The 16,592-nt window shown below is 43.0% G+C and overlaps 1 protein-coding gene across 3 annotated transcripts in view; it reads left to right on the top strand.

Annotated features, from left to right (window-relative positions):
- The first annotated feature begins 365 nt into the window (after window positions 1-365).
- ets1 (v-ets avian erythroblastosis virus E26 oncogene homolog 1) overlaps window positions 366-16,592 on the top strand; it is a 39,458-nt gene continuing 23,231 nt past the window's right edge. For 2 of the 3 annotated variants that reach the window (XM_073484659.1, XM_073484652.1), the window contains exons 1-3: window positions 366-450; window positions 1,663-1,857; window positions 6,537-6,684. In XM_073484659.1, coding sequence (XP_073340760.1) covers window positions 1,789-1,857; window positions 6,537-6,684 — 217 coding nt within the window. In that variant the 5' untranslated portion in view covers window positions 366-450; window positions 1,663-1,788. Of the gene's footprint in view, window positions 451-1,662; window positions 1,858-6,536; window positions 6,685-15,440; window positions 15,761-16,592 lie in introns of those variants that run through there. The other variant, XM_073484665.1, reaches the window with a different exon arrangement.

Raw genomic sequence — 16,592 nt, 5'->3', positions numbered from 1 at the left:
AAGGGTTATTTAAGAAATTAGTTTAAAATGACACATCAGTTGTTACCTTCTGTGTTTCATTGTGTAACTTCCCTGCAAACCTCCCAGCTGACTAACTGGATGAACATACTTCACCCACGGATGGATATTAGACTGGGAAAAGTTAGGTCTACACTACACCCATACTGTATTGCCCACTTCACTACACTCTCTCTGCAAGTTTACACCTGTGCTGCGGCTGCATGTGAAGTCCACAGACTGCACACACAGTCAGGAGAGCAGAATTTGGAGAGGATCACCGTATGATTGAGGGAGGAGGGACTAAAAGTGTGCTTAATATTCCTTCCTCTGTGGGACTCGCTGCGAGCAGGTACAGCATCTCTGCAGTCCACCGCTCCTCAGCTGTCACACCGCTCAGCTGCCCGGCGCCTCCACTTCACAGGAAACTTCTCATTCCGCCGCGGTCGGTCGGTAAGTGCAAACTTTTTTTTTTTTATTCTACCAACATGGACTGATGAGGGTGAGGAGATGAGTGATACCATCGCTGCTGCTTTGATGCGTCAGGGTGAAAGTGTTGGCTTTTTAAAAAAGTTGTCTGCTTTTCTTCCCGTCAGGAATTTCTCACGAAGCGTGCAGCAGCGCGCTTTTTTCTTTTTTCTTCTTTTAATTGAGATGCTCCGCTTTCGACCTGATTCATCTCTGCTTATTGCCGCAGCAAAGTAAAGTTGCATGCGCATTTTTACGCTTTTTTCCAACCTGAACTTCACCTCTCTCCACATTCTTTATTTTGATTTTTCCTTCATTGTGTAAGCTTGAGACCGCCTTCAAATACTCTAAATACACAATGTGTAAGTAGGATCTATTTATAGAGCTAAATTAGATCCATAATTGGAGCCATATGGATGCTTTTCTCTTTTATTTCTTTTTTTCCCCCCTCTCTCCCATCAAATCAATGACATTGTCAAAGCCCAAAGGTGCATGCGTGCAATTGAATGACAGAACTGATTTGCACATTCTTCACTTACTGTAAGGGGACTTTTTTTCCCTCCAACAAGAGCATCCGAATCTTTTTGAGCCCGTGAACATCTGCACGCATTGAGCAGTTGCGCATCTCCCCTCAATCTGTCAGCAGCTGCCGCCAAACTAGATATGCCAAATTGCTTAACATATGAATGTGAGGAGGATGGGACCTGCCACTGTCCATGTACACCATTCCCCCCCACCCACCTCTAATGCAATCCTCCAGCTCAGTTTGTGCACTCTTTTTGTTGACGCTGCTCCAAGTAAACAATGTTAAGTGATAAGCAGAGTGTGTAGGAGGGGAGGGAGGAGAGGAAGAGGAAGGAGGAGAGGAGGATGAGGAGGAGGAGGAGAGAAGTGATGGAAATGCTTCATCCGAAATCCCTTTTTTTTTTTTTTACATGAAAATCAGCAGGCTTTACTTTAAAAGAGATACATCAAAACACTCCTGTAAGAGCTGTAACCTAAATCTGATCCAATCTGGATGTGATGACGTGATATTGTGTGTTTTAAAACTACAGTTTTCAGCCTTGACGCTGTGCAGCTGATGTTGCAGCTCAAATGTCTCACTCTCCTCTCTTTCTCTTCTTCTTCTTTTTTTTTTTACCCTCTCCCCCCTCCCTCCTCCTCTCCCACACACCTAATGCACACACACACTCATAGTATATACCACACACTTGCACACAGAGTGTAAACAGCGTGTGATAGATAGGTCACTCCACCCTGCCTCCTCTGTTTGCGTGTTGATCCCTTCAGCAGGCCCTGCTTCTCCTGTCCGCAGCGTCCGTGATGAGTTACTACATGGATCCAGTTTCTTCCTACCCGGCCCTTCACCCCTGTGACCGTCTGGGCGCAATGGTAAGACCTCCCTCGTAAATTACCCCAGTGTTAGGGCTGCCTCAGCTACCTGCCACACAGCCGGCCAGGAGCGTGAGGGAATGAGAGTTTGTGTGTGTGTGTGTGTGTGTGTGTGTGTGTGTGTGCGTGCTGCTCAGCCACATGGCAGTGCAGGAATGCGTGCAGGAGGTGCATATGAGCTGTGTGCTCGTATGTGTTTTAGCAACTCTGGATCCCATCACCTCACAGGAACACGCTCTATCTGAGTATTTTTCCTGTTGAGGTTGGTCCAGCAGAGTTGCACTAATAGAGCCTGTATCTGTACACACTGTTCTTCATGATTTCGTCAAAAGTTAGGAAACAATGTTGAACAAGACGATTTTCTACAAGGCTGTGAAATCGCCTGCGTGAGCTCCTCTGTGTTGCACAACCACCCCGCGCCGAGTTGCACTTCTCTTTAGCGGGTAATATTGTAAATACAGAGACCTGTAGGCCTCCAACCTTGCCACTAACCAATCAAATTGGAGTCCGACCACCCCTGCTGAATAACACTTTCCTCGGCTGAGACACCCGCACAGTGCTCTGCAGCGGTCTGTTTGCAAGAACACCAAGGCTCTTAACGCTTTCCAAATGAGAGAGCTGAATACAGAGTCAGAGACAGTGGCAGCCGGGAACATTGGGATTCCTGTCAGATGAGCATTTGAAGGGTGAAGGCCAAGGAGCGGCAAAATAAATGCCTCCATTTGTATGCAGAGCGCCGGCACATTAGGATAAGAGACTGAGGTTATATGCAAATGTAACCCCACCCTGGCCTGATAGAAAACATAGAAGGATACAGCTCCCTGGCTCCTAATTGGCTCAGGTGGTGGGGCTTGCCTTTGAAATTGAGACTACTGTATACCAGGGCAGACGTGGTCAAAAAGGTGATCCTGGGTCAGCCAGGTGGCACCATTCTCTTGAATTTACATGAAACATGAGCGAAAAGCAGCAGGGCCTGATGTGTTTACACTTTAGTCATTGTCAGTGTGTTATATGCTTCACAAAGACTGCATGCAGAGAACAGTGCAACAAATTCAGGGCTTCCAAGCAGCCTGAAGTACTGTTGAGTACTGTAGTACATGAAATATAAGCAACAGACTTTTAGCTCCTCTGATTTAGTTTTCTTTACAGATATTGATATTGCAGAACATGACTAGGGCTGTGTCAGAGATCAGTCCTTCGTTCACACGTTCCCCTCGTCAGTAAGTGTGGCGAAATGAGTAGTTCTTAGTACGACACTAAGTTGTTCACTCAAAAGTGAGTAGTAAATCGAGATCTCAGACCGTCTCGTGACGGTGATTTTCACAGTTATAAAATGTATTGTTGCAGGATTTATAGCAGAAAGTAATATACATGGAATGGGTTACTTTTTCTGTGACTTTCTGAATGTACTGTACAGTGCATGAACTTAACACCGGACATAATAAAATGCCAGAGGGGAAATAAAGTGCACTAAGATAAAAAGAGAGTGATTCCAGACGCAGCCTAGGCCTTTTTTTCATGGCAAATATTTAATTTCGTCAATGCAGGAAATCATTAATGATATTAACAAGTTCCATAGAGATCCAACATAGTGGGCCAACATGCACAAACTGCAGCCTATTACTATTGGTATTAATTACATCTGTACGATTCCCTTAAAACACAGGTACCTTTCGCTAACTGAATACGCTGCAGTTCCTTCTTAGAACCACTAGGGGGCGAATAACCTAAACACACCTGATAACGAATGAATGATTGAAGAAATTAATACTGCAATGTAAAGTATATTCATGTGACACTATGTGAGAACAGTGAGTTGCAAATGTCTTGCTTCCGAAACAAATGCACACGCCGCCGGCACGCGCTAGCAAAGATCTTTAGAACAGCAGGTGCTTTTGTCAAAAGGGGCCACTAGAATCAACAAAAACTGAAAGTTCCTCGTAGTCACTTTAAAAAAAAAATGTACCTTTCAATTTACTTACTCCATGGGTAAAGTTAAGAGAAGTGTGATTGAAAACACGTCAATAAGCAAATCTGTTATGCCATTCAAGACTTAATATAGGCTTCTAAAAGCTTTAGACTCGAGGCACAAAAACAAAAACCTAGTACATTAATCAGTCAGATCATTTGACCTTGCACAAGATATTGCTGGATGATCCCGCGGAGATAAAGCATGTAATCAATGTCTCAGCCTAGTCAGATGTCAAAGGAGTGAAATGTGGAAGACTGCTGGGCTTTTTTTTATTCAGATGTTGACTTATTTGCTGTTATTTGTCAAGGTCTTGGTGCTTTCAATATGACACAGACTATTAACTTATCCTGTCACAAGCATTTGGCATATAATACACTCCCATTCTAATCATTGTATTTATGTAAAACATTATTTATAGCTGTAATCACATTTAAGACCATGCTGGTGTCTGTGTTTGCTTCAATTACTATAGCACTACAGGGTAGAAACGGACAAGCATCTACAGAGCCAATTAAATCAAATCAAATCAATGATGCTGTTTGGTCTGGTTGTGGCTGATAAAGGTCACATTTTAATGTTAATATGACTCAGATTGATTAAAGGTGCAACAGGCAAAAATTGTTCACCTGTCGAATTCATACTCAAAACAAATAGGGGGCAGCATATGACCAGAGTGACCGCTTACTGCTGCCAACTGTAGCCGCATTAGCTTGTTAGCGTAGTTAGCCATGCAGCTAGCGGTACAGACTGTGAACTGGGAGCCCCGGGGGAGTGTTTTTCGAACTGGGACAGGGTGAGGCTAGCTGGTTAGCATGCTAACTTCAGTAGATATCTCTGCAACGCAATACAAAGACATCATAACGTCAAAACTGTTATTTCCTCACATTCTGTTGATCATTTTAGTTCATTTTTGAATGTTTTCAACTAATATTCTTACATATTGCACCTTTAAGATGTGCAATTGTGGACTAGAAATACATATATAAATGGAACATTGTACAGTGTATGTATACTATTACTTAGTTCTAATTGAAAAAAGCATTTAAGGCTTCTTTGAGCTTATCATTAGCCGTCCCTGTTCATTTTTACAAACTGTTGACTGACCACCACTTCAAAGTTATTCTAGACTTGATCTGATCAAAAATATTACGGTGTCGATAACATCTCCACCGGTATCTATCGCAGCCTATCTGTCTGATCCATAAATAATCCATGTGGCTCCCTCCATGCCTATCTAACTTGGACCTGGACTGATAGGATAAGGCAGCGTCCCACGCAAAACCTCTAAAGGACGTCGTAAACTGGCCTCCCTGATCTGGTCGTGTTTGTCATCCATAAAGCTGGCTGGCTACTGATAAATGCTGCTGTGCTTAAATGGGGCCGGGCTTATCAGATCGGCAGTCACTCTGTCAGCCAGTTTATCACTTACATATGACATATAACATATGACAGACAATTTCACGTCCTTGAAGGGAAATGATCAGTTCTTGCTCTTTAAATGACAAAGTCTTAGAAACTTTTGTGAAATGAATATGTACTTTCAAAGAAGGGACCAAAAAACATTTATGTAAATATATATTTTATTACGTATTTTGCATGGTAAGTTCAAAAGAGCACATTATATCTAGTGAGACTGTGAGAAAAATCTGAACCCCATGTTCACACCACTGTCAAACACAAACATCCAACAATATCTATTGAGTTTTTTTGTTTGTCGTCGAATGAAGGTTTTGATATGCTAAAAATGGCAGAGTGGCTATCTTCTTCCTATACTATCTCTTGTATCCACACAGAATTTCATATCTCTTCGAGAGAGAGTCAACTGTTGACTGCTGACTTCCCCTTTAGTGCAGCCTCTTACGTGAACACTTCTGTGATAAGCAGGATAAAACAACACGGCGAAGATAAACTGAATGAGTCAAATTTAGCTGCAAGGGTTATCTGTGCAGTAAAACAATGAAAAAACAAATGTTTTTTTTAAAACCCAAGGTCACGCTATCGGCCAAAGCCACTGGACAGTTTCATCAGTTGTTTCCAGCTTAATCTTTCACTCCATCCCCATCCACAGAAATAAATGTTTCTCATTGGTTAACAAATACAACTCTGATTAAACTTAAAGGTCCAGTGTGGAGGATTCAGGGGCAGAAATGGAATATGATGTTCATAATCATGTTTTCATTAGTGTATAATCACCGGAAAGAACGGATTGTCAGGTTTTATTACCTTGGAATGAGCCTTTTATATCTACAGAGATAGTGGGTCCTCTTCCATGGAATCTGCCATGTGGCACCACCATGTTTCTACAGTAGCCCAGAATGGACAAACCAAACACTGACTATAGAGAGGACATTTTCAATTCTCACCCCGTTCGGGAGAGTGAGAAAAGGGATGTTCAGTTGGTTGCAATCTGCAAAATCACCACTAGATGCCTCTAAATTCCACACACTGGTCCTTTAATTGTTACAAAACACACACTGATTTGTTTTCAATCATATATGAATAGTAAAACACTCACAAATTGCCCCTTCAGTGGTTTATGTATGATTTCACACTGAGCTAAGTGATTTGTACAATATAAGTTTAACAGCACCCATAAGCAGATAAAACCAAACATACAGATGCAAACTATCAGAATAACAGCATGGATCTATTCGATGTTGCTCAGTTCATTTTAGCCTTACCCATACTGTGTTACAATTGTCTCCAGAGGCAGAGTGGAGGGGTGGCAGTGGGTCCTCACACCCAGTTCCCAGGTGTGGTTCACCCTCAGCAGCAGTACTACCCGTCACAGCCCCTTTACATCCAGGATATAACCCTGCAGGAGGTACCCAACGGACACGATGTGTGCCCTACAGGTAAGAAACGGACACAGATACAGTACCGTGAGATAACAGATAAGAGGTACTGGAAGAAAACATTTACTGTCCTTGTTAGACCCTTACCTTGACATTATTTTTTAAATGTAATTATTTTTGATAAAGTTAACCTTCTATAAAATAATCATTTCCCATCAATTATAATAGATAGCTATGCTACTTGTTAGCAACTTTGATGCAGCTGAAAGGTGACACAACTCACCATGTTTTTACTCACACTGTGCATGCTTCATAATGATCAAAAATAGTCAATTGTTAACTGTGAATAAACGTCTTCGAGCCAACAAAAGACTTTGTGTTAACCGGAATGCTGAATGGGCGATTAGTCACACTCTAGCATTCATGTCTGTGATCTTGACACACACATTTTTAACTCCCTCATTTAGATTTTCAGCGTAGGCACACACACACAGTTTCCACTTGGCGAGTTGGTGATGTTGACCCTGAGGGCAATGCGTTTACCAGATACCCCCTCTCTCTCTCTTTTACTCTCTGCCTCTCTCCCTCTTTTGTGTTGGGGACAACCAAATGTCCTGCATTTTCTTGCTTCTTTCTATTTTTTTTTCTTTCCCTTTTTTCAAATGAGTTTTATTTTAAACTGGAACATTCCTTCCAGTGCATTTGCCTGTGTTTGACTCCGGCCTCTACTCGTCCTCAAAAGTGATTGATGCTGCTGGACTGGGACGCACGCCACGGGAGTAGGGCAGGGGTGCTGGGGGGCACAAGCTTTCTTCCGTCACCTCCCTGAGCTGGATGCAGGGGGCAAGACAGGGGGCCAAAGGGCGGCCATCTTTTTCCCAAGCCTCTGGTTTGGTCTCTAGAGAGGTGGAGGGGGGTTGAGTGTGCGTATGTGTGTGTGTGTATGAGAGGGAGTCAGGATTTGATGGGATTTGCTGATGTTTGTTGCCAGAGACACACTCCTTCGGAGCCCTCACTTCATTGCTCCCAGCGCTAAACCGTTGACATAAACATTGCTGAGTGGAAAAAAATGACCGAGCGTTGACCTTTTTTTTTTTCTCATCCTTCTCCTAAATCCTACACGATACAGAGCACAGGTCTAAGAGCATTCGAGCCACCTGGAGATGCTGTTACAGTCATTTTGCTCTTGCCGGTGGTGTCATATCAAGCTGCTGAAGGTTTTGTGCCACCGGATTACAACGTTATGAGTCTGTGCTAACCTCAGAAGCGGCTACATAACCCCTGACACAGTCTCTACTCCCTGTAGCGGTTGCTTTGACTCATTTCTCTCAAACTGAAAACATGGTCACCCCTTGAATAATTTGCACTTCCTATTTCAGAACCCTCGTATTCAATTAGTATATAATTAGAAATAGAGGTGCAACCGTTGTCAGCTTCCTCCTGCTGTGTTAGTGATTTGGCACTTCAGAGAATTCTGCTTTGTAGTCACACGTGTTTACCATCCATTTTTGTATCCAATGAGGTTGTGCTAGTTTTAATTATGATGATGTTTTTCTTTCTTAACAGTCAACAATTACTTTATTTGATCAGCGGGAACATCTGAATCAATCAACTGAAAAATTAACTCAAACCTCCTCCTCTTACAATATTCATTTAACTTTCATAATTGATCATCTATTGTGATTAACTAGTAGGCAAACATTTGCTTATTTACACATCCAGATGTGACAAAGCAACAATAATTTGGAGTTGTGTTTCTGATCACCTGGTGAAAATTAACTCTCCGTTTTTGGTCTCCACCAACTCCTCAGGGAAATATCTGTCTCTTTTGCTGCTAAGAATCCCACTATGGTTAACCAGCTAATTGCTAACTGTGTCTGTCGTTCGGTGCTAGTAGTGCACACTGATTTTCTGGAGGTGTTTTTGCTGAAAAAGAGGCCGCTGTGGCCCAAAGGATGCTATGAGAGTGGTGATCCAGGAAAAACACCCAGTTGTGAGCTGGATAAACCATTGCTGTAACTCATTGCCATTGCCGTAACTCATTACAACATAACAATGTTGAAAACTTTAATGTTGAATTAAACATGTTTGTAACACTGTGATCCTACCCTCTCACTGAAGTTACATAGTGCACGAACAAGTGTGTGTACCATCAACATGATTTTGAAGCTGATATTGTAAGGTAAAAAAGTTACATAATGTTGTTTGAAAACCTTTTTACTGGCACAAATAGTTACTAGGTGATCACAAATAAAAGTAAAACCAGTTACTTTTAAAAGCAAGTATAGCAGGTAAGTCCTTGACAACACTCTTAAGTATCTTGCAAACTAAATCCACTGTCCTGGATATATGGCTTGATATATTTTATTTAACCTTGAAAGTTAACAAGCTCAAGTCACTTCTCCGAGAATGGATTGGGTGTTGTTAAAATGAAATGTGCGAGTGTGAGAAAGAAAGAGCGCAGAGCAGATGTGAGGCGGGGATGTTGGACGTTAAAGGACCATCGCATGTTTGGCCCAGAGCCCAATGTCACACACACTGCTTCCTGACAACAGCCATGCCATGGTGATGTTTACACTAACCCAGCTCTACTCTTCACTATCCAACACTCACACCACAGGGCCTGCTGTAAACTCCCATTGTGGAAATTCACTGTATGTGTGTGCGTGGGTGTGTGTTTCTGTGCGATCTCATTGAAATCCAGGCACAGATATCACACACATGCAGACACACTCCACCAACATCCTGCAGTGATGCACACTCCACATATTCATTCATTAAATTCACACCCTGCACTCTGGTGTGTATTGTATTACTGCATCCTCCCATTCAGTAAAGCGGGCACAGACACACACAGACACACACACTCAAAACACACACACACACATCCACTCACTCCCAGGCACTCATGAGTTCACTGTACATTTAAACATACCCTCCCATTTAGTACACGCAGACACAGCTGTGATCTGGCACTCAGGGACCATTGGCCTGTTTTATTTGATGTGATTTGACAGCTGGACAGTTGGAAGAGAAGGGGGGACGGGGTGGAAAGCAACGGAGAGTGGGCGGAATACAGTTTGAGGAGAGAGGACGGATAAGGAGAGGGATAAGTCACAGGACTAGCATTGGTGGGAGGAGAGGAGCCGAGGGGAGGAGGATCTGAGATGTGGGGCCTTGGGGTGGGGGTGGGGGGTGCTTTCGCCTCTGATGAGGGGCACGTCCTCACGGGCGCAGGCCCATTTTTTATTTCTAAAAGTAAACAGGCAGCCTGCGGGGGTCTGGGGGGTTATGGGAAAGGAGGAAACAGTGATGCTAATCAGGCCGGCGCACACTTCCCCCTCCAACAATAAAACAAAACAAGAGTGGAAACACGGAAAAGCGACAGACAACTGTGGAGGAATGGGCTACACCGCTGCCATGGTCCTAGATTTGAACTGCACAGTGCAATGATGGTTCTTAGGCAAGAGGTGTCAGTCAGTAAAAAGAGGAAAGAGACAATCTGTTACTACTCCACTGTACATTTGTAAGTATTCTTAGAAATCTGGGTTACAAAATTTTGTAACCCAGATTTAGCACTGGACTTCTGAGAAGTGATTGCATTGTGCATTGAAATCAGGCCATTCACAGATAAAGTCGCCCTGGAATTTCTATCCCACAACTCAAAGTACTAAAAGGAAACTATCTCAAAGAGTAATTTCTGGTGAATATACTTTTTCTTTTGATAAGCCATTAACGTGAGCGCTTTTCTCAATAAATACTCTTGACCTTAAGAATCAGTATTTTCCCTCACGAAAATACCCAGCTCTTGGCCATGTCGCCTGCCTGAAGAAAGATACTTTCCTGTTTGCCTTTTCAAAGAGATGTTCTGCTCTGAAGCATCAGCAAAGCACCAGATTTTCAAACACCTCCCCTTCCCAGACTTCTACGAGTTTTATTTCTAGGAAGTGTTTCGTTTGGCAAGTTTCTCTTAGCGCGGTGACTAATTACAAACCACTTCAGTTGGAGAACATGCAGTTCTGAAGACGCATGCAATCACTGACGGGTGATGATGCAACAGATGCCAGCTCATCAGGAAAGGTGGTGCTTTAATGAATCCTAAGAGAGACCTCCCATTGTTTTAATGTTTATATCATGAGCGCAGCAATATTCACAGACTGTTAACTACAATGAGTGTAAACCAGTAATGGTTGGAGTGAATACCTCTTACTGTGTCCCGTAATGTGCAGTCATAGTTGAATTCAGTCCGTGCTATAGTAGGTACAGCTCAATTCCTCATAATCACTCAATATAAAGTGCATCGATACAACAGTTAACAACAACCAGCAACTGTATTTTCCCAGCCATACAGATCATTATCTTTTCAAAATGCACCACTCTTTTGAGTGGTTTTTCTTACTATAATGTATAGCCTTCATTTATTCAATGAGAGATGAATTAAAACCGCAGACTGATGTATTTTCCCCTCAGCTACAAGGACTAGTGGAGCTTTATCTGAGAGTGCGGTGGTGAAAGAGAGGAGGGAGGGCAAGACGAGAAGAGGGAGGTCTGGGAGGCAAAGAGACTCGGAGGGGGGTGGGGATAATTGAATTATCTGCACAATGGAGTGATGGGGGGCACGTGGTGCCGCTAATGGAGGAAGAGATGTCCTTTTTAGCGAAGCTAATTGTTCAGAAAAGAGCTGAGCCTTTGTTCAGGGAGGCCCTGCTACTTTCCCAGTGCACTTACATGCACACAATTTAGCAGAGCGCACACACACAGGCACATGCGTGCGTTGACACACACACACACACATACATGCGCGCGCTCTCGGGGGAGATTTGGGAATGTGAGGCACAAGAGAAAGATGTACACACACACACACACACACACACACACACACACACACACACACTCACACACAGGGATACACCGCTCTTGTCCCAGCTAACCCTCTGATCTCAGCAGGAGTGCATCCAGCCTGTGGCACCTTCAGACAGCATCCACCACAGATAGAGCTGAGACTGAGCTGCTAGACAGAGGCCACAAGGACCCCACTGTTTTACTGTTACACTGTCTGCTCCCTCTGTCTCTGTGTGTGTGTGTGTCTGTGTGTGTGTGTGTGTGCTTGAGTGTCTGTAAATGACTGACTGATTGATCACATGCTAAATGCTATCCATTCACACAACACACCAAACCTGTTAGGGCCACATTGTCTTGAGATGATTTACACTTGGATTTTGTCTCGACTGGAGTAATCATTTCTGATTTCACATTTCTACATGTGAAAGGAAGGTCTCATGTTTGAAACTGGAATAGTCAAAGTAACCCAAACTCTCCTGGCTTGCTGCAAGGGCTCCGGCTTCAAAGACAAATATCACTTGACAGCTGTATGGATTGCTCTAAATGGAATAACCTTTCAGTTAACTCTGTGAAAAGTAGCAGGTGCAACGGTTACATGTGAGGATTATAGACAGGCAGACAACACAGATGTGCCAGTGAGAGACAGACAGCGAGCAGGAGAGAGACACAGAGAGAGAGAGCTGCTTCAGCTGGGCGTGCTTTACTGCAACGCAAATGAGTGAAGCCGGCTAACTGTCAAAACCATGGCAACAGCATTTGCCAGGTGAAGAAAAGAGACACAGAAACCAAAACTTGTTTGATCTGGGACATGTGTCCTCAGCCGACAGACTGCCTGGTTGTTTTACCAGTGTAAGACAATTAACAATCCCTCTTTCTAAATAGGAAATGACACAGTTTGTTTCAACAATAGCTGTTTTTTGGGGGGGGGTTCGTATTGTGCAAAACTTTGACACAAGCAGTTGATACAGAGATCTTTATGGAGATAAACCGCGTGTTTAGTATTAAGCTGTTGCTTTTTTTTTTTTTTTAGTACAAATCATTTTTCTCATGTCAGTGTACTGTTCATAAAAATGTGTTTGTCTTCAGGGTCATTGTACAGCAGGCTGTCTAAGCAATAGAAATGGTCATTGCTCTGAGAAACAGTAACACACTGTTCTGAGATACCAGGACAGAAATATGTTCAGTTGTTTCCTAAGAGGAATTTAAAGCAACAATGCTTTTGTAATCAGTTTGTTCCCAACCTTTTTTTTAATAGTTCTGTTTTTAATCATAATTTTCAGTACACAAAACTAGAATACAAATCTGCACCAGGATCAGGTTTATTGCCAAGTGGGTTTTTGGCACTCAAGGAATATTCCAAGGTGTGTCGGTGCAAAACAATAAACATAGTACGTATAAAGAAAGATAAGGAGCAACTGCTGAATGTCAAGAAGCATAGATAGAAAAATGAAAATTAACAACAAAATATGAATAACACAATATGTTATTTAAATGAAAGAACTACACAGATTTGAATAGGAATGTGCAAAATATATGAGGGAAATGTGGAAAATGTCATAACATGCATCATGAGGAACATTCGAAATGTGAAAATTAATTGGTATAAATTCATACTACTAAAATAAAATCCAATGTAAAGAAGAGAAGACAGGGAGAGGAAAACCCAATTTGGAATTGGCTACAGTGACGCCAGCCCAGATATTAGTCAGCAACACCATTAAACCTCTAATGGCTGCCTTCAGGCACGAAAGGCACCCGGGCTGTCCTTTTAAGAACAGATACGAGGGAGTTCATTAACAGAAAACAAAGAGGTCCAGTCACAGAGAGTGAGAGACTGACTGACTGTGATGAAGTGAGAGGTACTGCTCCCCCGCTTCCATTCTTCTCCTCCATCACCCCCTCCACTTTGCCCCTGGTGAGGCTGCTCCTCTCACCGCAGAACCCACCAGCACTCTTCCCAGACGATGGCTCCTATCAGGCCAATGAAACCTGATCCAGGGCTGCTAATGGAGCCGCCGAAGTACCACCGGTTTGAAAATCCATGTGTGATCAATACCCCTGGCTCCCCATTTTCCATGCAAACACATGCAGGGAGTACATGCAGAAGTATCATATTGACGTGCGTCGTGGGTTGCGCCATATGACTCACTCTAACGAGGTTGCATGTGTGGAGGAAGAGGGCTGACGTCTCAAAGAAACCCATCAGATTGTTGCATTAACAAACAAAATAGTCTGTACTATTCCTTTAGTTTCTTATTGTTTGAGCACTTTCATTATAAGCAGTAGGTTCCAGTGGAACTTATCACCATTATAATCTATTTCTGATGCCATGGGAGGTGTTCCCTAATGGCAGTGCTTTGCTCAAAGTGGAGCCTTGCTGTGGCTCGAGAGCCCAGTCTTGCTCTTAGTCTTTGTTCTTTTCCAGTGGCAGAACAAATTCTTGATTCAATTTCCAGTAAGGCATGGTCATTGTTCCTGATTATTGCAGATAAGAAAGCACGAAAGTCTAAGAAAAGAAGAAAAAAAACAGGCAGAGAATTAGAACAGGCAGTTTGCCCTGTTCAAACTGAATTTCCATTGATAGTCTTGATGACAGGAGACCCAGTTCGATTGATATTAATATCCAGATGTTTTGTTTTTTTTAAATATATGTGTATATACCTCATTTTCACTTGTATAGATATGTTCCTGTTTGCAAAGATGTGCCTCTTTATTAATTCCTGATGCAGCTGAGTAAAGAGACGTGGCTTTTATTGATCAGGACAAGGTGAACAGGAAATACTCTGAGGTGTTTATGAGGGTGAGTTACAAGTTATGAGGAAGCCTGGACCTTCAGAATATAGGACAGTCCTTTTAACTCGGATAGTTAACAGTTCTTCACACATGAACCACAGCTAAACTTGTTGGTACACGGCTATTTTAAGATCTAAAACGCATCTCCAGAGACAGATTGCTTTCTTACGAACACAATACTGTTCCTTAAACATTCCTAAAAGGGCTCACAGTGTTTCAAATATGGCAATTATATTGTACTCCATGCTGTTTCTGTCCCATTTAGTATGCCTGTAACATTCCAGTACAGCTGCTTCAGGGCCGTACATGGTGTCATCTGTAATTTAAAAGGTGCATTACGTAGTTTGTGGAGAAGACGTTTGAATTAATTGACTGATTATTTCATGCCTTAACAAACTAAGTAAAACAAACTCTCTTTGTTTTCATGACCGAATAAACTGAACAAACAAACTGACATTAAAGGACGAAACGACTCATACTGTTTTACTTTGTTTATATGTGGCGGACCCTGCCACCTTTCTATCTTCAAACAGTGTTCTGGGGAGCTTATTTTCCTCTGAGAACAGCTTGTTAATTGAGTTACGGAAAAACTTTACATTACTGAGTTTGTATTAATATGTGAGTTGGGATGTCTTCCTCAGAACTACACAGTGCCCCTTTAACGATATTTTTTAAAACTTAAAACGTCATAAAGGATGGTACAATGGAAGTTCTGGGGAGCAATAGGAGTAAAACATTACTCCAGTCGTTTTCTCAGGCTACTCGGAAGCTCTTACATCTCCAGAGTGTTTCTCACCCCTGTAAAAACGCCAGCAAATTGCGGGAACATGTACAGTAGACTCCCTAACTGCGTCTGATGACGGTGGAGGGGGTCTTGGCACAAGTGGGTTCCCACAGAGACACGGGGGAGGTGGTGGTACTGTAGTAGTGTGTGCATGTGTGTGTGTGTGTGTGTGTGTGTGTGTATATATATATGTGTGTGTAAGGGTTGTGAGAAGGGGAAGGGGGAGCAGCATTGTAATTGAATTGTGAATCAACTGGCAAGTCAGCCTCCAAACACCGCCCCCTTCAGCTGTCGTCGCTCTCCGGCTCTGTGCAAATGCAACGCCCATAGCCACAGATAGAGAGGAAGGAGTGAGTGTGTGAGTGAGTGAGTGAGTGAGTGAGTGAGAAAGAACGAGGAAAAGAGGGAGTGTGTGTACATGTATCGGAGAGGGAGAGAGGGAAAGAGGAAGAGAAGTTGAAAGAAGCTGAATTTGTAGAGAGAGAAGGTGACTCGGCCGGTACAACTGAGCGGGGGCACCGACGGAAGAGAAGATTTTCCCTGATATTGTTTGTAGGGGGGCTTTTTTTTAAAAAATTTTTATTTGGAGCTGTTAGAATAAATTAAAAAAAAAAGAGGGACGCTCGGCGTTATTAAGTCACGCTGGTCTGATGATCATGACGGCAGCTGTCGATATGAAACCGACGTTAACAATCATAAAGGCTGAAAAGATGGACGGTGAGTAATCCAACTCTTCTCTGACAGCTAACACGAGACTAACTGTACTACTCCGAAATGTTTCTCCCTTGTAACGTAACCAGCTGGTGACAGATCGCGTCGATGCTAAACCACACTGAACGGTAATTAGATGCGCTGAGAGGGACATTACGTCCCGAGCGAATTTCAGTGTGAAGACGGTGCTGGTTGCTCAATATTGGACAAAACGCAACACTTGAGACAACATGCAATCACGCCGGAGGCTCCACAGTCATGTAATAAGCCCCTGTAAGCAGTGCGTGTTACTTATTGTGATTGAATGGATCAGCCTGTGTGTGTTTGTTTTTAACAAAATAATTCACAATGTGATGATTCGTAGAAAACAAACTTGAAAACAAATGTTAAGTTCTCTCGGAGATGACTCTGACATGTCCAGTGTTTAGATATCCTCTCATGCTGCTGACACACTTTCACACACCGCATGTTTCAAAGTAACCCAGCTCTGAACTAACCACTTTTTTTCAGATGTGCTTGTTGTATCCCTGCTGTAAGTTTCCTCACATTTTGTGTTGCTCAAATGAACTGCTGCTACATGCTGTGTTGGCTCTGAGGTTTCTCAGTGACACCCCTCTCTTTCATCCTGCTTTCATCTCACTGGGGATCTGTCTCCATCTCCCCTCTCTATTCCCATCTAAGCACCCATCTCTGACCCCCTATCTTCGGTGCCACACACTGGGAGAAGCCAGGGCGTTCTGCCCAGCCGGCATGGGAGAGACAGGCAGTAGTGCCTAATCACTCCCCTCCCCGCCAACCCCACTGTCTCCTCTCATCCCCCCTCCTCCTCCTCCTCCTC

This window comes from Pagrus major, chromosome 2 (genome assembly GCF_040436345.1).
Source record: "Pagrus major chromosome 2, Pma_NU_1.0".
Lineage (NCBI taxonomy): Eukaryota > Metazoa > Chordata > Actinopteri > Spariformes > Sparidae > Pagrus > Pagrus major.
Note: the sequence above shows the minus strand (reverse complement) of the source record. Positions and strands in the feature narration are given on the sequence as shown.